Raw genomic sequence first — 22,239 nt, forward strand, 5'->3', positions numbered from 1 at the left:
GTGGTCTGTTTGTTGGTCTGATTAATGTTTGTAAATCAAGTGACTGCACCATGTTAAATACTTTGATTATTTATCTGTGTGTTAAGATATGATTGGTGATTTAAAGTGTGGTCTGTGGGTTGGTCTGAGTAATGTTTGTAAATCAAGTGACTGCACCATGTTAAATACTTTGATTATTTATCTGTGTGTTAAGATATGATTGGTGATTTAAAGTGTGGTCTGTGGGTTGGTTTGAATAATGTTTGTAAATCAAGTGACTGCACCATGTTAAATACTTTGATTATTTGTCTGTGTGTTAAGATTTGATTGGTGATTTAAAGTGTGGTCTGTGGGTTGATATGATTAATGTTTGTAAATCAAGTGACTGTACCATGTTAAATACTTTGATTATTTGTCCATGTTGATTAGTGATTTAAAGTGTGGTCTGTGGGTTGATATGATTAATGTTTGTAAATCAAGTGACTACACCATGTTAAATACTTTCATTATTTGTCCGTGTTGATTGGTGATTTAAAGTGTGGTCTGTGGGTTGGTATGATTAATGTTTGTAAATCAAGTGACTACACCATGTTAAATACTTTGATTATTTCTCCATGTTGATTGGTGATTTAAAGTGTGGTCTGTTGGTTGGTATGATTAATGTTTGTAAATCAAGTGACTACACCATGTTAAATACTTTGATTATTTGTCTGTGTTGATTGGTGATTTAAAGTGTGGTCTGTGGGTTGGTATGATTAATGTTTGTAAATCAAGTGACTACACCATGTTAAATACTTTGATTGTTTGTCCGGGTTGATTGGTGATTTAAAGTGTGGTCTGTGGGTTGGTTTGATAAATGTTTGTAAATCAAGTGACTACACCATGTTAAATACTCTGATTTTTTGTCCGTGTTGATTGGTGATTTAAAGTGTGGTCTGTGGGTTGGTTTGATTAATGTTTGTAAATCAAGTGACTACACCATGTTAAATACTTTGATTATTTGTCTGTGTTGATTGGTGATTTCAAGTGTGGTCTGTGGGTTGGTTTGAATAATGTTTGTAAATCAAGTGACTGCACCTTGTTAAATACTTTGATTATTTGTCTGTGTTGATTGGTGATTTAAAGTGTGGTCTGTGGGTTGGTCTGAGTAATGTTTGTAAATCAAGTGACTACACCATGTTAAATACTTTGATTATTTGTCTGTGTTGATTGGTGATTTCAAGTGTGGTCTGTGGGTTGGTTTGATTAATGTTTGTAAATCAAGTGACTACACCATGTTAAATACTTTGATTATTTGTCTGTGTTGATTGGTGATTTCAAGTGTGGTCTGTGGGTTGGTCTGAGTAATGTTTGTAAATCAAGTGACTGCACCATGTTAAATACTTTGATTATTTATCTGTGTGTTAAGATATGATTGGTGATTTAAAGTGTGGTCTGTGGGTTGGTCTGAGTAATGTTTGTAAATCAAGTGACTGCACCATGTTAAATACTTTGATTATTTGTCTGTGTGTTAAGATTTGATTGGTGATTTAAAGTGTGGTCTGTGGGTTGGTTTGATTAATGTTTGTAAATCAAGTGACTGCACCTTGTTAAATACTTTGATTATTTGTCTGTGTGTTAAGATTTGATTGTTTATTGAAAGTGTGGTCTGTGGGTTGGTTTGATTAATGTTTGTAAATCAAGTGACTGTACCATGTTAAATACTTTGATTATTTGTCCATGTTGATTAGTGATTTAAAGTGTGGTCTGTTAGTTGGTATGATTAATGTTTGTAAATCAAGTGACTACACCATGTTAAATACTTTTATTAGTTGTCCGTGTTGATAGGTGATTTCAAGTGTGGTCTGTGGGTTGGTTTGAATAATGTTTGTAAATCAAGTGACTACACCATGTTAAATATTTTGATTATTTATCTGTGTGTTAAGATTTGATTGGTGATTTAAAGTGTGGTCTGTGGGTTGGTTTGAATAATGTTTGTAAATCAAGTGACTACACCATGTTAAATACTTTGATTATTTGTCCGTGTTGATTGGTGATTTAAAGTGTGGTCTGTGGGTTGGTTTGATTAATGTTTGTAAATCAAGTGACTGTACCATGTTAAATACTTTGATTATTTGTCTGTGTGTTAAGATTTGATTGTTTATTGAAAGTGTGGTCTGTTTGTTGGTCTGATTAATGTTTGTAAATCAAGTGACTGCACCATGTTAAATACTTTGATTATTTGTCTGTGTGTTAAGATTTGATTGTTTATTGAAAGTGTGGTCTGTTTGTTGGTCTGATTAATGTTTGTAAATCAAGTGACTGCACCTTGTTAAATACTTTGATTATTTGTCTGTGTGTTAAGATTTGATTGTTTATTGAAAGTGTGGTCTGTTTGTTGGTCTGATTAATGTTTGTAAATCAAGTGACTGCACCATGTTAAATACTTTGATTATTTGTCTGTGTGTTAAGATTTGATTGTTTATTGAAAGTGTGGTCTGTTTGTTGGTCTGATTAATGTTTGTAAATCAAGTGACTGCACCATGTTAAATACTTTGATTATTTATCTGTGTGTTAAGATATGATTGGTGATTTAAAGTGTGGTCTGTGGGTTGGTCTGAGTAATGTTTGTAAATCAAGTGACTGCACCATGTTAAATACTTTGATTATTTATCTGTGTGTTAAGATATGATTGGTGATTTAAAGTGTGGTCTGTGGGTTGGTTTGATTTTTGTTTGTAAATCAAGTGACTACACCATGTTAAATACTTTGATTATTTGTCTGTGTTGATTGGTGATTTAAAGTGTGGTCTGTAGGTTGGTTTGATTAATGTTTGTAAATCAAGTGACTACACCATGTTAAATACTTTGATTATTTGTCTGTGTTGATTGGTGATTTAAAGTGTGGTATGTGGGTTGGTTTGATTAATGTTTGTAAATCAAGTGACTACACCATGTTAAATACTTTGATTATTTGTCCGTGTTGATTGGTGATTTAAAGTGTGGTCTGTGGGTTGGTTTGATTAATGTTTGTAAATCAAGTGACTACATCATGTTAAATACTTTGATTATTTGTCCGTGTTGATTGGTAATTTAAAGTGTGGTCTGTGGGTTTGTATGATGAATGTTTGTAAATCAAGTGACTGCACCATGTTAAATACTTTGCTTATTAGTCCGTGTTGATTGGTAATTTAAAGTGTGGTCTGTGGGTTTGTATGATGAATGTTTGTAAATCAAGTGACTACACCATGTTAAATACTTTGATTATTTGTCTGTGTTGATTGGTAATTTAAAGTGTGGTCTGTATGATTGGTGGAAGGTGTGTTTATAATGTATGATTGGTGGGAGGTATGGTTGTAGTGTATGATTAGTGGAATGTGTGTTTGTAATGTAATGATTGGTGGAAGGTGTGTTTGTAATGTTTGATTGGTCGAAGGTGTGTTTGTAGTGATCGCTAGGTGATCATTGTATTGCCATGCTTTGATTGGTGATCCCAAAGCACATTGTTTGAATTATGGTATATCAGTTTTTATGACTCACGTTAATAGTTGTTAATCAAGTGACTACACCATGTTGATTACTTTGTTTGGTTGTCATTGTTGATCAGTTTGTTGACATCATATAAAGTGTGGTTTGTCTACACCATGTTAAATACTTTGATTATTTGTCTGTGTTGATTGGTGATTTAAAGTGTGGTCTGTCGGTTGGTCTGATTAATGTGTGTAAAACAAGGGACTACACCATGTTAAATACTTTGATTATTTGTCCGTGTTGATTGGTGATTTAAAGTGTGGTCTGTGGGTTGGTATGATTAATGTTTGTAAATCTAGTGACTACACCATGTTAAATACTTTGATTATTTGTCCGTGTTGATTGGTGATTTAAAGTGTGGTCTGTGGGTGGGTATGATTAATGTTTGTAAATCAAGTGACTACACCATGTTAAATACTTGGTTCACATAATATCAAGTGAATTTTTGTTCTAATATCAATTTAAAGTGTATACATTTTTCATTAATAAAGATAGTGAATAAGAATAAAAATGATTGTTACCTGGTTTGTTTTCACCCAAGGACTGCATCCTTGATCTGTTAGCCATTTTGTGACATCAATCTGTCCATACAGAGCAGCAAGATGTAAAGCTGTTCGTCCATCCTATAACAATATAAAAATATAAACATGTTAATGGTGTGTGATAATAAATCAAGAGAGGAGTCAAACAGCTTATCAAAATGTAAGAAATATAACATTGGCTAAGATAATAAACAATTATACTTATGTATAAACTGATAAATGGTAGATTAAGATTAGAAACTAAATATATATTTTCTGATTCAGCTCTACGAAACATGAAAAAATAATAGCAAACCCTATTTAATATAATTCTAACAAGTAGTTGTTGTCCATTTTACATGTCTGATTAACAACATGATTTTATGTTGATTCTGTCATGTCTGTAGAATAATCAAAGTTGAAAAAAATAAATTCAAGAAACATTGAAACGACTTATATTTTCTGTTTCAGTACGAAGAGACAAGAAAAATGAGACCCAACTATAAATAATTTTGTCAAATATTAGGACTCAATTAAACCCGTCTGATTAACAATGATTCAGTAGAATAATCGAAGTGAAAAAAAACACTTTTTTTCAAGAAACATAAAAACAAGTTATATTTTCTGATTCAGTACGAAGAGACAAAAAAAATAAGACCCCACTTTATATAATTCTGTTAAGTATTTGTTATTTTTAAAAGATGTTTTACATTAGATCTGTAGAATTAACATTATCTGACTAAAGATGTTAACACAACTTGTTATCATCAACTTCTCATTAAAATCAGATGTTTACAAAATAATTTCTTGTCAGGAAACAAAATAAAACCTTTACTATCCGATTCAGTTCTGTGTTATGAATAAAATGAGACCCCACTTTATATAATTCTAACAAATATTTGTTGTCCATTAAACCTGTCTGATTAACAACATGATTTTGTGTAGATTCTGTATAAAATGGTGTTTGGTCAAAGTAAGGTGATTATATCTATCATTACCACGGTGTCTGTGACCTCTAACTGACTGCCCTGACTGACTAGGTACATCACTACCTCCAGGTGTCCTCTCACAGCCGCCAACATTAATGGTGTCTGTCCTCCAAACTGTAATATCAACATATAACAGACATCAAAACTTGTGTCATAAACTGGACTATGTTGTGTAATAAATATAAACAAAATATATATCACATGAATCAGTGGTCAAAACTGAATAAAATGACCAGTCACACTTGTATTTATATTCTACATAAACAACAAATAAACAACATGTTTTATTGTGAGATGTCAGAACTTCCATTAGAACTGTCAGATTAAAAAAATAACTTTTTTCTAGAAACATAAACAATATTTATATCAATGGACTCAGCTGGACAAGACAATTAAAATAAGACCCCACTTTATATAATTCTCTCAAATATTAGGTCTCCATTAAACCCATCTGATTAACAATGATTCAGTAGAATAATCAAAGTGAAAAAAAAACTTTTTTCAAGAAACATTAAAACGAGTTATATTTTCTGATTCAGTACGAAGAGACAAGAAAAATAAGACCCCACTTTATATAATTCTGTCAAGTATTTGTTATTTTTAAAAGATGTTTTACATTAGATCTGTAGAATTAACATTATCTGACTTAAGATGTTAACACAACTTGTTCTCATCAACTTCTCATTAAAATCAGATGTTTAAAAAATAATTTTTTGTCAGGAAACAAAATAAAACCTTTACTATCTGATTCAGTTTTGTGTTAAAAATAAAATGAGACCCCACTTTATATAATTCTAACAAATATCTGTTGTCCATTAAATCTGTCTGATTAACAACATGATTTTGTGTAGATTCTGTATAAAGTGATGTTTGGTCAGAGTAAGGTTATTATATCTATCATTACCTCGGTGGATGTGGCCTCTAACTGACTGCCCTGACTGATGAGGTACGTCACTACCTCCAGGTGTCCTCCCCGAGCCGCCCACATTAATGGTGTCAGTCCTCCCTGTAATATCAACATATAACAGACATCAAAACTTGTGTCATAAACTGGACAATGTTGTGTAATAAATATAAACAAAATATATATCACATGAATCAGTGGTCAAAACTGAATAAAATGACCAGTCACACTTGTATTTATATTCTACATAAACAACAAATAAACAACATGTTTTATTGTGAGATGTCAGAACTTCCATCAGAACTGTCAGGTTAAATAAAAACTTTTATCAAGAAACATAAACAATATTTATATCAATGGACTCAGCTGGACAAGACCATTAAAATGAGACCCCACTTTATATAATTGTAACAAATATTTGTTGTCCATTAAATCTGTCTGATTAACAATGATTCAGTAGAATGATCAAAGTTAAAAAAAAAACTTTTTTTCAAGGAACATAAAAACAAGTTATATTTTCTGATTCAGTATGAAGAGACAAGAAAAATAAGACCCCACATTATATAATTCTGTCAAGTATTTGTTATTTTAAAAAGATGTTTTACATTAGATCTGTAGAATTAACATTATCTGACTAAAGATGTTAACACAACTTTTTTCTCATCAACTTCTCATTAAAATCAGATGTTTATAAAATAATTTTTCGTCAGGAAACAAAATAAAACCTTTACTATCAGATTCAGTTCTGTGTTACGAATAAAATGAGACCCCACTTTATATAATTCTAACAACTATTTGTTGTCCATTAAACCTGTCTGATTAACAACATGATTTTATGTAGATTCTGTATAAAGTGATGTTTGGTCAGAGTAAGGTGATTATATCTATCATTACCAAGAGGTCTGTGGCCTCTAACTGACTGCCGTGAGTGACGAGGTACATCACTACCTCCAGGTGTCCTTCCTCAGCGGCAAACATTAATGGTGTCCTTCCTCCCTGTAATATCAACATATAACAGACATCAAAACTTGTGTCATAAACTGGACAATGTTGTGTAATAAATATAAACAAAATATATATCACATGAATCAGTGGTCAAAACTAAATAAAATGACCAGTCACACTTGTATTTATATTCTACATAAACAACAAATAAACAACATGTTTTATTGTGAGATGTCAGAACTTCCATCAGAACTGTCAGGTTAAAAAAAAAAAACTTTTTTCAAGAAACATAAAAACGAGTTATATTTTCTGATTCAGTACGAAGAGACAAGAAAAATAAGACCCCACTTCATATAATTCTGTCAAGTATTTGTTATTTTTAAAAGATGTTTTACATTTACATTTAACATGTCTAATTAACAACATAATTTTGTGTAGATTCTGTAGAATAATCAAAGTTAACAAAAAAAACTTTTTTTGAAGAAACATTAAATCGAGTTATATTTTCTGATTCAGTATGAAGAGACAAGAAAAATAAGATCCCACTTTATATAATTCTGTCAAGTATTTGTTATTTTTAAAAGATGTTTTACATTAGATCTGTAGAATTAACATTATCTGACTAAAGATGTTAACACAACTTGTTCTCATCAACTTCTCATTAAATCAAATGTTCACAAAATAATTTTTCGTCAAGAAACAAAATAAAACCTTTACTATTTGATTCAGTTCTGTGTTATGAATAAAATGAGACCCCACTTTATAAAATTCTTACAAATATTTTTTTTTATTAAATCTGTCAATAATGATCAAAGTTTAAAAAAAAATAAAAACAAGAAAAATAAAAACAAGATATATTTTCTGATTCAGATTAATTGATGCTGAATATAAGAGTGTCATGACTATGTCACATGTTTCTGTCAAATATAAGAGTGGTATGGCTTGTTTACGTGATGGTGTTGAGTATAAGAGTGTCATTGCTATGTCACATGTTGGTGTTGAGTATAAGAGTGTCATGGTTATGTCACATGTTGGTGTTGAGTATAAGAGTGTCATGGTTATGTCACATGTTGATGCTGAGAATAAGAGTGTCATGGTTAGGTCAAATGATGGTGTTGTCATGTTCAGTACCAGAGTGGTAAATGCATGTTGAATGATCAGGTGTCACATGTCGGGCTCAGTACAAGAGTGGTAAATGCATGTTGTATGATCAAGTGTCACATGTCATGTTCAGTACAGGAGTGGGAAATGCATGTTGAATGATCAGGTGTCACATGTCGGGCTCAGTACAAGAGTGGTAAATGCATGTTGTATGATCAAGTGTCACATGTCATGTTCAGTACAGGAGTGGTAAATGCATGTTGAATGATCAGTTGTCACATGTCGTGCTCTGTACAAGAGTGGTAAATGCATGTTGAATGATCAGTTGTCACATGTCGTGCTCTGTACAGGAGTGGTAAATGCATGTTGAATGATCAGGTGTCACATGTCGTGCTCAGTACAAGAGTGATAAATGCATGTTGTATGATCAAGTGTCACATGTCATGTTCAGTACAGGAGTGGTAAATGCATGTTGAATGATCAGTTGTCACATGTCGTGCTCTGTACAAGAGTGGTAAATGCATGTTGAATGATCAGGTGTCACATGTCGTGCTCTGTACAGGAGTGATAAATGCATGTTGTATGATCAAGTGTCACATGTCATGTTCAGTACAGGAGTGGTAAATGCATGTTGAATGATCAGGTGTCACATGTCGTGCTCTGTACAAGAGTGGTAAATGCATGTTGTATGATCAAGTGTCAAATGTCATGTTCAGTACAGGAGTGGTAAATGCATGCTGTTTGATTAGGAGTGACATGTCATGTTCATTACCAGAGTGCTAAAGGCATGTTGTATGATCAGGTGTCACATGTTGTGCTCAGTACAGGAGTGGTAATTGAATATTGTATGATCAGGTGTCACATCAGGACTGGTAAATGAATGATGTATGATCAGGTGTCACATGTCATGTCCAGTATAGGAGTAGCGACTGAATATTGTATGATCAGGTGTCACATGTCAGAGTTCGCGAAATCGTTTTTCCCCTGGTGGTCCTTGAAGAAAATCTACTGGTCCTCACTATTAATTCTATTGAACAATACTAAAATTGTGTCAGTCCTACGCAAAATTTTGTTGGTAAAATCCTGAGGACTGACACTTTTCACAAACTCTGACATGTCATGTTCAGTACAAAAGTAGTGACTGAATATTGTATGATCAGGTGTAACATGTCATGTTCAGTACAGGAGTGGTTGATGCATGTGGAATGATCAAGTGTCATGTGTCATGCTCAGTACAGGAATGGTAAATGAATGTTGTATGATCAAGTGTCACATGTCATGTTCAGTACAGGAGAAGTGACTGAATATTGTATGATCAGGTGTCACATGTCATGTTCAGTACAGAAGTAGTAAATGAATATTGTATGATGTGGTATCACATGTCATATTCAGTACAGACTTGTTAAATGAATGATGTATGATCAGGTGTCACATGTCATGTTCAGTACAGGACTGATAAATGAATGATGTATGATCAGGTGTCACATGTCATGTTCAGTACAGTAGTGGTCAATGATTTTTTTATGATCAGGTGTCACATTCAGTACAGGAGTGGTAATAAATGTTGTATGATCAGCTGTCACATGTCATGTTCAGTATAGGAGTGGTAAATGAATGATGTATGATCAGGAGACACATGTCATGTTCAGTACAGGAGTGGTAAATGAATGTTGTATGATCAGGGAACACATGTTATGTTCAGCATAGGAGTGGTAAGTGAATGATGTTTGATCATGTGTCACATGTCATGTTCAGTACAGGAGTGGTTAATGCATGTTGTATGATCAGATGTCACATGTCATGTTCAGTACAGAAGGGGTTACGAAATGTTTCATGATCAGATGTCAAATCTTGTTCAGTACGGTGTTGTAAATGAATGTTGTATGATCAAGTGTCAAATGTCTTGTTCAGTACAGGAGTGGTCAATGAATGTTGTGTGATCCATTGTCACATGTCATGTTCAATACAGGAGTGGTCACTGAATTATGTATGATCCGATTTCACATGTCATGTTCAGTAGAGGAGTGGTGACTGAATGTTGTATGACCAGGTATCAAATGTCTTGTTCAGTACAGGAGTGGTCAATGAATGTTGTTTGATCCAGTGTCACATGTCATGTTCAATACAGTAGTGGTCACTGAATGTTGTATGATCCGATTTCACATGTCATGTTCAGTAGAGGAGTGGTGACTGAATGTTGTATGACCAGGTATCAAATGTCTTGTTCAGTACAGGAGTGGTCAATGAATGTTGTTTGATCCAGTGTCACATGTCATGTTCAATACAGTAGTGGTCACTGAATGTTGTATGATCCGATTTCACATGTCATGTTCAGTAGAGGAGTGGTGACAGAATGTTGTATGATCAGGTGTCAAATGTCATGTTTAATACAGGAGTGGTCAATGAATATTGTATGATCTGGTGTCACATGTCATGTTCAATACAGGATTGGTCAATGAATGTTGTTTGATCATGTGTCACATGTCATGTTCATTAGAGGACTGGTCAAAGAATGTTGTATGATCAGGTGTCACATGTCATGTTCAATACAGGAGTGGTTGATGAATGTTGTATGATCAGGTGTCAAATGTCTTGTTCAATACAGGAGTGGTCAATGAATGTTGTATGGTCCGATTTCACATGTCATGTTCAGTAGAGGAGTGGTGACTGAATGTTGTATGATCAGGTGTCAAATGTCTTGTTCAATACAGGAGTGGTAAATTAATGTTGTTTGATCCAGTGTCACATGTTATGTTCAATACAGGAGTGGTTGATGAATGTTGTATGATCAGGTGTCAAATGTCTTGTTCAATACAGGAGTGGTCAATGAATGTTGTATGGTCCGATTTCACATGTCATGTTCAGTAGAGGAGTGGTGACTGAATGTTGTATGATCAGGTGTCAAATATCATGTTTAATACAGGAGTGGTCAATGAATATTGTATGATCTGGTGTCACATGTCCTGTTCAATACAGGATTGGTCAATGAATGTTGTTTGATCATGTGTCACATGTCATGTTCATTAGAGGACTGGTCAAAGAATGTTGTATGATCAGGTTTCACATGTCATGTTCAGTCGAGGAGTGGTAAATTAATGTTGTTTGATCCAGTGTCACATGTCATGTTCAATACAGGAGTGGTTGATGAATGTTGTTTGATCAGGTGTCACATGTCAATTTCAGTACAGGAGTGGTCAATGAATGTTGAGTGATCCAGTGTCACGTCATTTTCAGTACAGAAGTGGTCAATAAATGTTGTATGATCAGGTGTCACGTGTCATGTTCAATAGAGGAGTGGTCAATAAATGTTGTATGATCAGGTGTCACTTGTCATGTTCAATACAGGAGTGGTCAATGAATGCTGTATGATCAGTTGTCACATGTCATATTCAGTACAGGAGAGGTAAATGAATGATGTATGATCAGGTGTCACATGTCATGTTCACTACAGGAGTAGTAAATGAATGATGTATGATCAGGTGTCACATGTCATGTTCACTACAGGAGTGGTAAATGAATGATGTATGATCAGTTGTCACATGTCATGTTCACTACAGGAGTGTTTTATTATCAGGTGTCACATGTCATATTCACTACAGGAGTGTTTTATTATCAGGTGTCGCATGTCATATTCACTACAGGAGTGTTTTATTATCAGGTGGCATACTTGTTCGTATAACATTTAAAATGACACGTTTCTGATGACCAGTAATTAACACCTAATTGATCGTCCATGCGGAACTATAACATATTTCACCTGATATTAAAACAAAACAAACTTAAATGACCAGAGCGTGATCAGATAAATAAGACTAAAATTAATTTGGCTTGTTTAATTTTCATAAAATTTTGACAAAATATTTACCTTGACCCTTTGACAAAAATATAAAAACTTTAACTACAGACTTTATCAGAACAAAATCATTGGATATATAGCAGTTTGACAAACACTAATTTTGATCATGGAGAAACTTAATATTTCATTAACAAGAGAACCTGATTAAAACGTTCAGCTGATTTATACAGAGTTGTCTCCCTGTAGTGTTATGTACCACCTTAAGGTGTAATACCACCAAATCATGGTACGTCACATCCGGTTGCATACGAAAGTAGGACTAAAAAAATATTCCCTTGAATTTGACAGTAGAAAATTAACCCTGCATTTCAATGCACTTAAATTTTTTTGAGTCGTAAATATGTATGTTGGATGTCTGAAATAATCATTCTTTTTTTATTTGATGGTCTTATAAAATATTTTGGAACGTTAAGGTTACATACTTACCAAAGCAGGTAACCAGTAAATAACAGTGTAAAAATTGGGTTGTTTACTTCCGGCGGTGGTTACTTTCTTATATGCAATGAAATGTAATGTGACATTTTCACTGTATCACTGGAAAGGATTTAACTTTACACATGCAAAGTATTTCTTTGGTTGAAATAAAGGTAAATACTGTACAATTTTTTTAAAAGTGCCAATTTAACAGACTAATAGGGAAAAATCAATGGTGGTATTACACCTATTTAGGGAAACTAAATGTGCACTCGTGACCCTATTGTACTTTCATTTTTAAAAGTTATTTATAAACCAGTTCATACATTGTAAACATGGACTATTCGGAATGGATTTAGACACAGAAAGCACGTTTGAGGCAAAATTGCATTGAAATGGGGGTTTACGGGTGTTTTCTAAGTCAAATGGGTGGACAGACGAAGCTGTATTTAGATTACTGTCTTAAATTTTAAATTACCCTTACAGTTTTGTTTATACAACATGTGAATTTTTTATTTCAGTGTTAACCATGTTCTGAAGAGCATTCTGTTGAAAAATCTTATATGTGAATTGGTCTGCTGATGCCACTTCAGCATTAAAGTATGTATCAACTATCATCATGTTTTTTGGTTTTTTTTGGCCGCAAAAGTTTACAATTTGCCATTGTGCCGTCTACATTTTGCACAGACAATAACTGATCTAAACACTTATTTGTCCTGGATTTATACACATCAGAATCCAGTCTCACATACTTAAACTTTATAATTCTTACCAATTATTTTTTGTACCAGCATTCCAAGGGACATAACCCTTTGTAAAAACATTTTGAGGTATTTTTTTATTACTCTTTCTCCCCATTTTCTAATGTAAAATACAAGAAAGTGGACTTTTTGTGTAAATCTATTAGAAATATACTGTTGTGAGTAAATAAAAGGCCTCTGATACCAGTAACAACAAATGATTGACTGAAAGGGAACCGTTATTTGTCACACTAGGGGAACAGACCAAAAACTCAAGTTACACATAAGGGCTTATAGAAACTTCTGTGTAGACTGTTAACATTTATAGAGTCAGTTCTTTCAGCTAAAACACTTTAATTATTGATTTAACATTACATCTATTGCATTTTTGTGGGAAAATAATCACATTTGTTTTATTTTTTAGACAAAAGATATCAAGTTTTGATGAAAAAGGAAGGAAGGAGGAAAAATGGACCAAAACAGACCTTCAAATGAACTCTTAAAGGTGCAATAAAATTGTTTATCATCTTAAATTTGTCTTTTGTATTCTATTTAATTGTTTGAATGCATAGATCATGAGTTTATGATCAGATATTAGTCAACACTGCATTTTATAATGATACACTGAAATTAGGATTTTTCGAAGAAATTAGACTGAAATTGCTGTAGGATATGGCCTTACATTATAGTGATTTTCTCTGAAACTATAGTTCTGACTGAGACAAAACTTGACAGTTATGCTTGAAATAACTTGCAATTGGAGGGAAACAAATTACATGAAGTTTATTTGACATTTAGGTGTTCTTTAATTGCAATAATTAAAGGGTTTGCAGAATTATGACAAATTTACAATTATTGAATGCAAAGCAGACAACCATTACCAGTGATCTTTTGGGATTTTTTTTTGTTATGAGAGTGATTCCATAATTTATAGTGACTACCCTTTGTCAAATATTTGTAAATATTTGTTTATTGATTTTGTTTGTGAATGTTTTGTATCTGTACTTGTGTGTTCAATTATCACGAAGGGTAAAAAAAAGAAGATGGAGCTTCAACACATAATAACAAATTGTCATGTAAAAAAAAGGCACACTATTCAAAATATTTAGTTTGTTTACACAAATCTCATACTGTATTTCATGCATTCTAAATTGATGACGACACATTAGAATTTCAGATAAGTCAAATACTTTTGTCCAGTCCGTCCCTTCAACTTCAACTTAATCATGTTAATGAGATTTAAATGTATCTTATTTTAAAGCTTTGAGACAGTAACCCAATAACATAAAAGTGTAATGACATAGTTCATGTCTGTTCTTGGTGCCCTGTGAAGTGTTTTAGGAACTGTTGTTTTGTCTTTTTAATAAAATTTTTCTGCCATGCTATTTTACTTCTACTTATGTAATTTGATTGCCTCCCTGGTATTTTATCCAATATTTTCTCTGGTTGAGAGGTGTGGTATACATCCATGTTTTGTTAATAAATTTCTTATAGTTTGTGTAAAAAAAGGAGTTAAGTGTATTGTTGTTGTGTAACTATGTTTCTTACTTCTAATGTAAAATACAGAAATACATGTAATAACCAATATTCATTGTGTTTAACAACTAATCACTCAGAAAAAAAAGGGTGATTTATATATGTTTAACAACAAATCATTCAGAAAAAAACAAGGGTGATTTATATATGATTGACAACGAATCACTCACAACAAACAAGGGTGATTTATATATTATTGACAATAAATCACTCAGAACAAACAAGGGGGATTTATATATGATTGACAACAAATCACTCAGAACAAACAAGGGGGATTTATGTATGATTGACAACGAATCACTCAGAACAAACAAGGGTGATTTATATATGATTGACAACGAATCACTCAGAACAAAACAAGGGTGATTTATATATGATTGACAAGGAATCACTCAGAACAAACAAGGGTGATTTATATATTATTGACAATGAATCACTCAGAACAAACAAGGGTGATTTATCTATGATTGACAATGAATCACTCAGAACAAACAAGGGTGATTTATATATTATTGACAACGAATCACTCAGAACAAACAAGGGTGATTTATATATGATTGACAATGAATCACTCAGAACAAACAAGGGTGATTTATATATGATTGACAACGAATCACTCAGAACAAACAAGGGTGATTTATATATGATTGACAACGAATCACTCAGAACAAACAAGGGGGATTTATATATTATTAAGAACAAATCACTCAGAACAAACAAGGGTGATTTATATATGATTGACAACAAATCACTCAGAACAAACAAGGGTGATTTATATATGAATGACAATGAATAACTCAGAACAAACAAAGGTGATTTATATGATTGACAATGAATCACTCAGAACAAACAAGGGTGATTTATATATGATTGACAATGAATCACTCAGAACAAATCACTCAGAACAAACAAGGATGATTTATATATGATTGACAACGAATCACTCAGAACAAACAAGGGTGATTTATATATGATTGACAATGAATCACTCAGAACAAATCACTCAGAACAAACAAGGGTGATTTATATATGATTGACAACGAATCACTCAGAACAACAAGGGGGATTTATATATGATTGACAACGAATCAATCAGAACAAACAAGGGGGATTTATATATGAATGACAATGAATAACTCAGAACAAACAAGGGTGATTTATATATGATTGACAACGAATCACTCAGAACAAACAAGGGTGATTTATATATGATTGACAATGAATCATTCAGAACAAACAAGGGTGATTGATATATGATTGACAACGAATCACTCAGAACAAACAAGGGTGATTTATATATGATCGACAATGAATCACTCAGAACAAACAAGGGTGATTTATATGATTGACAACGAATCACTCAGAACAAACAAGGGTGATTTATATATGATTGACCTTGTGTGTACTGTTATAAGTTAATACCTTTATGTTTCAAATATTTTAACTTCACTTACAAAAAGACTTGTATTTTCCAAATTAGCTCCATTCTGTAAAGATAATTCCACATCTTTAAGATTTCCCTCCTGAGCAGCTCCACAAAGTTTCTGTAAGTGAAACAAAGCTTAAGCATTTCTCTCCTGCACATAATAATGTATTACAAATGTAATAATTCAAATTAAGTAAGTAAGTATATTGGTAATTATAGTGACATGTGTTATACAATGAACATATTTTAATTAACAAATTAACAAACTACTTTTTATAGTTTGATTTATTCTACTTATGATGTCCACTTTTACAGTTTACTTCTCAAATGCAGTGACAACAACTGATCAAGACAGTGAAATTGCTGTTTGAAATTTCAGAGTTTTTGGAGAAAACACAAACACTTTTGACGCTGTATAATGTATCAGGTTTGCTCCTTGAAATTTTATCCATTACAATTCTTATAACTCTTGTCATTTTGATTTTCTTTTATTTTCCCTCTATGAATCTCCCTGACCATCATCCCTTACGGCCTCTATTATGACAAGACCTACCTATTGTATTTATTGTGAACTTGTTCTCGTCCTGAATATGCATAAAATATTTGCCACTGGACGTTAAGCAACCAACAATCAATCAACCCTCTATGAATACAATGAACTACACACATGTAGCTTTCTGTACAGTTTAAAGACAAAAATAGGTCACATGACTATCGAACTTTAAAAAGAAAATCTTACCTCATCCCAATCTTCCATCATCCTGCAAAAAAAGAAAAAAACACATTTTTAAATATATATATTTGTTTATAATTCTTATATTTTAACCATTGATTTAGGTCATAATTTTTCTCCACTATGTAAAGGTTAATGTATCCATCATCTGCGAAGAAGTAAAGGGTTGACAAGGCATACAGACATAAGTTTACTAAAGACAGTTGATTTTATTATCTCCCCTTTAACATGTAAACTTAAGTTTACCATAAACAATACCTATCCAGTTGTTACAACGACAAGGTACATGGACATATAGACAGTATATTGAAGTAAGTTGATTTGATTATCTCCCCTTTAACATGTTAGACCACTAGAAATAATCTCTGTCCAGCTATTACACTGACAAAGTACATGGACATATAGACGGTATATTGAAGTAAGTTAATTTGATTATCTCCCCTTTAACATGTTTAGACCATCAGACACAATATCTGTGCAGCCGTTACACTGACAAGGCACATATACATATGGACAGTATTCTGAAAAAAGTTAATTTGATTATCTCCCCTTTAACATGTTAGACCACCAGACACAATATCTGTCCAGCTGTTTCACTGACAAGGTACATGGACATATAGACAGTATATTGAAGTAAGTTGATTTCATTATCTTCCCTTTAACATGTTAGACCACCAGACGCAATATCTGTCCAGCTGTTTTACTGACAAGGTACATGAACATATAGACAGTATATTGAAGTAAGTTGATTTGATTATCTCCCCTTTAACATGTTAGACCACCAGACGCAATATCTGTCCAGCTGTTTTACTGACAAGGTACATGGACATATAGACAGTATATTGAAGTAAGTTGATTTGATTATCTCCCCTTTAACATGTTAGACCACCAGACGCAATATCTGTCCAGCTGTTTTACTGACAAGGTACATGGACATATAGACAGTATACTGAAGTAAGTAAATTTGATTATCTCCCCTTTAACATGTTTAGACCACCAGACACAATATCTGTGCAGCCGTTTTACTGACAAGGTACATGGACATATACAGTATACTGAAGTAAATAAATTTGATTATCTCCCCTTTAACATGTTTAGACCACCAGACACAATATCTGTGCAGCCGTTACACTGACAAGGCACATATACATATGGACAGTATTCTGAAAAAAGTTAATTTAATTATCTCCCCTTTAACATGTTAGACCACCAGAAATAATATCTGTCCAGCTATTACACTGACAAGGTACATGGTAAAAAGGACAGTATATAGAAGTAAATTAATTTGATTATCTCCCCTTTAACATGTTAGACCACCAGAAACAATATCTGTCCAGCTGTTTCACTGACACGGTACATGGACATATAGACAGTATACTGAAGTAAGTTGATTTGATTATCTCCCCTTTAACATGTTAGACCACCAGAAACAATATCTGTCCAACTGTTACACAGACAAGGCACACATACATATTAACAGTTATATTGAAGTAAGTTGATTTGATTATCTCCCCTTTAACATATTAGACCACCAGAAATAATATCTGTCGAGCTATTACACTGACAAGGTACATGGTTAAAAGGACAGTATATAGAAGTAAATTAATTTGATTATATCCCCTTTAACATGTTAGACCACCAGAAATAATCTCTGTCCAGCTATTACACTGACAAGGTACATGGTTAAAAGGACAGTATATAGAAGTAAATTAATTTGATTATGTCCCCTTTAACATGTTAGACTACCAGAAACAATATCTGTCCAGCTGTTTCACTGACAAGGTACATGGACATATAGACAGTATACTGAAGTAAGTTGATTTGATTATCACCCCATTAACATGTTTAGACCACTAGAAACAATATCTGTGCAGCCGTTACACTGACAAGGCACATATATATACATATGGACAGTATTCTGAAAAAATTTAATTTGATTATCTCCCCTTTAACATGTTAGACCACCAGAAATATTATCTGTCCAGCTGTTACACTGACAAGGTACATGGTCAAAAGGACAGTATATAGAAGTAAATTAATTTGATTATGTCCCCTTTAACATGTTAGACCACCAGAAATAATATCTGTCCAGCTATTACACTGACAAGGTACATGGTTAAAAGGACAGTATATAGAAGTTAATTAATTTGATTATCTCCCCTTTAACATGTTAGACCACCAGAAATAATATCTGTCCAGCTGTTACACTGACAAGGTACATGGTTAAAAGGACAGTATATAGAAGTAAATTAATTTGATTATCTCCCCTTTAACATGTTAGACCACCAGAAATAATCTCTGTCCAGCTATTACACTGACAAGGTACATAGTTAAAAGGACAGTATATAGAAGTAAATTAATTTGATTATCTCCCTTTAACATGTTAGACTACCAGAAACAATATCTGTTCAGCTGTTTCACTGACACGGTACATGGACATATAGACAGTATACTGAAGTAAGTTGATTTGATTATCTCCCCTTTAACATGTTTAAACCACTAGAAACAATATCTGTCCAGCTGCACTGACAAGGCACATGGACATACAGACAGTATACTGAAGTAAGTTGATTTGATTATCTCCCCTTTAACATGTTAGACCACCAGAAATAATATCTGTCCAGCTGTTACACTGACAAGGTACATGGTCAAAAGGACAGTATCTAGAAGTAAATTAATTTGATTATCTCCCCTTTAACATGTTAGACCACCAGAAATAATATTTGTCCAGCTATTACACTGACAAGGTACATGGTTAAAAGGACAGTATATAGAAGTAAATTAATTTGATTATCTCCCCTTTAACATGTTAGACCACCAGAAATAATATCTGTCCAGCTATTACACTGACAAGGTACATGGTTAAAAGGACAGTATTTAGAAGTAAATTAATTTGATTATCTCCCCTTTAACATGTTAGACCACCAGAAATAATATCTGTCCAGCTGTTACACTGACAAGGTACATGGTTAAAAGGACAGTATATAGAAGTAAATTAATTTGATTATCTCCCCTTTAACATGTTAGACTACCAGAAACAATATCTGTCCAGCTGTTTCACTGACACGGTACATGGACATATAGACAGTATACTGAAGTAAGTTGATTTGATTATCTCCCCTTTAACAAGTTTAGACCACTAGAAACAATATCTGTCCAGCTGCACTGACAAGGCACATGGACATACAGACAGTATATTGAAGTAAGTTGATTTGATTATCTCCCCTTTAACATGTTTGACCACCAGAAACAATATCTGTCCAACTGTTACACAGACAAGGCACACATACATATTTACAGTTATATCGAAGTAAGTTAATTTGATTATCTCCCCGTTAACATGTTTAGACCACTAAAAACAATATCTGTCCAGCCCTTACACTGATAAGGCACACATACATATGGACAGTATAGGTACCAGTCTTGTATTACAACTCCAGTTTCCGGTGCATTTCAAAACATGGAGGGAAACAAAATAGTGCATTTTTTTTTCCATTTTTTTCTGAACTCAATTTTTTCTGTTTGATTATAGGTTTATGCTGAATTGAAATATATATATATAGACATTAAAAAAATCTTGCATCTTTTTGAGAATATCGATCCATGAAAGTGGAAGGATATCATGTTTACTGGAAGTGGTGCAACCTAGTAAAAACAGCAAACAGAAAGTAGAAAAAAATGTTTTGACTTCAGGATTACGTAACTTTTTATTCTTCATGGCATGACCCACTTTTTTTTCGATTAAATCACAATTTCACATTAGTACATACCACCCCCATGATATGGACATGAAATTTTTTTTCTATGTAGCATTTTTTATTTTTTTATTTTCAAAGATCAGCTGTTTTGCATGTAAGACTATGGCGAAGTCAATTACAAGACTGCAACCTGCATACTGAAAAAAATTAATTTGATTATCTCCCCTTTAACATGTTAGCCCATCAGAAACAATATCTGTCCAGCTGTTACACTGACAAGGTACATGGTCAAAAGGACAGTATATAGAAGTAAATTAATTTGATAATTTCCCCTTTAACATGTTAGACCACCAGAAATAATATCTGTCCAGCTATTACACTGACAAGGTACATGGTCAAACGAACAGTATAGAAGTAAATCTCCCCTTTAACATGTTAGACTATCACAAACATATCTGTCCAGCTGTTGCACTGACAAGACACATGGACATACAGACAGTATATTGAAGTAGGTTGATTTGATTATCTCCCCTTGAACATGTTAGACCACCAGAAACAATATCTGTCCAACTGTTACACAGACAAGGCACATGGTCAAATGGACAGTATATAGAAATGATTTAATTTTGGATGTAACGCGTCTTCTGATTGGCTGATGTTATTTTGTTATGAGCCCATATACATAATTTAGTCATGTGACCGTGACGTCATCAACTTTTTTTCATGGTTTTCTACAGCTTAAAATGGAATTTAGAATTAAATTATAAGAAATGACTGTGATATTTTTTCTGTCTATTTGAAATAACATAAAAAATGTGGTGCACACTGTTAAATAACCCGCTACGCACGTTATTCAGTGTGCACCAAATTTTTAATGTTATTTCTTCATGGACAGAAAAAATATTACAGTCATTCCTTAATAAAATTAATTTGATTATCTCCCCTCTAACATGTTAGACCAGAAACAATATCTATCTACCTGTTAGTCACTGACAAGGCACAGACTGTATATGGACAGTATATTGAAGAAAGTTAATTTGATTATCTCCCCTTTAGCATGTTTGATCACCGGAAATAAATTGTCTGTTTAGCTGTTGCAATGACAATGTTTTTATTCATTAGCTCATGCCATCAAAGCTAATAAGATTTTATATATTAATTATAAAAAGATTTGATGTAGTGAATGTTCAAAAAGAGACACTTACACCTATACATCAGAAATATATATATACCGAGTATGATTAAATACCCAAAGTCCCAAACAGAAGTCTGTTGGTTCTAGTCCTGAAACTGTTAACAACTACAAATTATCCTTCATAAAACTCCATTTCTAACTTCAGCTTATTTCAAAGGGTGTCATCATGGCGTTAATACCAGCTGCCACAGGTCAATAACAATCTGCAAATAAACGTTAACATCAAATTTAAATCATGTAAAAATAATAGATATCGTCATATGATGCTGGATAAGCCAATCAAATTAAATCAGTTTTTGTATTACGTTTTTCGTATCTTACTCCTTGCAGTGTGATAAGATATATCTCTTAAATAGATAACAGGTCACAACTATAAGAAAATCATTTTTATTTGATATTTCTTCCATTCCTATGGTTGAAAAAATGATAATGCTACGGATTGCACATATTATTCAGCAAATTAAATTCTTATAAATGATAATCAGCACTGTTGTTGTATGGGAATTGTAATCAGGTACTTAAGGAACAAATATTATTTCTAGTTAATCCTGCATAATGACGATTACAGATGCTTGATGAACTTTAATAGAACTAGAATACAGGCGATCCCCCTCTATCTGGTAAATGACATCACAAAGGCACAAAATAAACGTTCATAGAACTAGAATACAGGCGATCCCCTTTATCTGGTAA

The 22,239-nt window shown here is 33.0% G+C and overlaps 2 protein-coding genes and 1 long non-coding RNA gene across 5 annotated transcripts in view; 1 reads left to right on the plus strand and 2 right to left on the minus strand.

The window, feature by feature from the left end:
- The window catches only part of LOC139482537 (fibronectin type 3 and ankyrin repeat domains 1 protein-like), a 40,278-nt gene extending 24,244 nt beyond the window's left edge, over positions 1–16,034 (minus strand). Inside the window, exons 1-5 of the mRNA XM_071266450.1 lie at positions 15,949–16,034; positions 6,797–6,898; positions 5,903–6,004; positions 5,008–5,112; positions 4,010–4,111 (exon numbers count right to left, since the gene is read on the minus strand). Coding sequence (XP_071122551.1) covers positions 4,010–4,111; positions 5,008–5,112; positions 5,903–6,004; positions 6,797–6,880 — 393 coding nt within the window. The 5' untranslated portion in view covers positions 6,881–6,898; positions 15,949–16,034. The remainder of the gene's footprint in view (positions 1–4,009; positions 4,112–5,007; positions 5,113–5,902; positions 6,005–6,796; positions 6,899–15,948) is intronic.
- Positions 1–22,239, minus strand: part of LOC139482692 (RUN domain-containing protein 1-like) — a 726,769-nt gene that overhangs the window by 387,937 nt on the left and 316,593 nt on the right. The window lies entirely within an intron of this gene.
- Positions 12,281–13,491, plus strand: LOC139482702 (uncharacterized). Its single transcript, XR_011654920.1, has 3 exons — positions 12,281–12,391; positions 12,740–12,818; positions 13,383–13,491. It is a non-coding gene; the product is annotated as an uncharacterized lncRNA (long non-coding RNA).

This window comes from Mytilus edulis, chromosome 7 (assembly GCF_963676685.1).
Source record: "Mytilus edulis chromosome 7, xbMytEdul2.2, whole genome shotgun sequence".
In the NCBI taxonomy this organism is placed as follows: domain Eukaryota; kingdom Metazoa; phylum Mollusca; class Bivalvia; order Mytilida; family Mytilidae; genus Mytilus; species Mytilus edulis.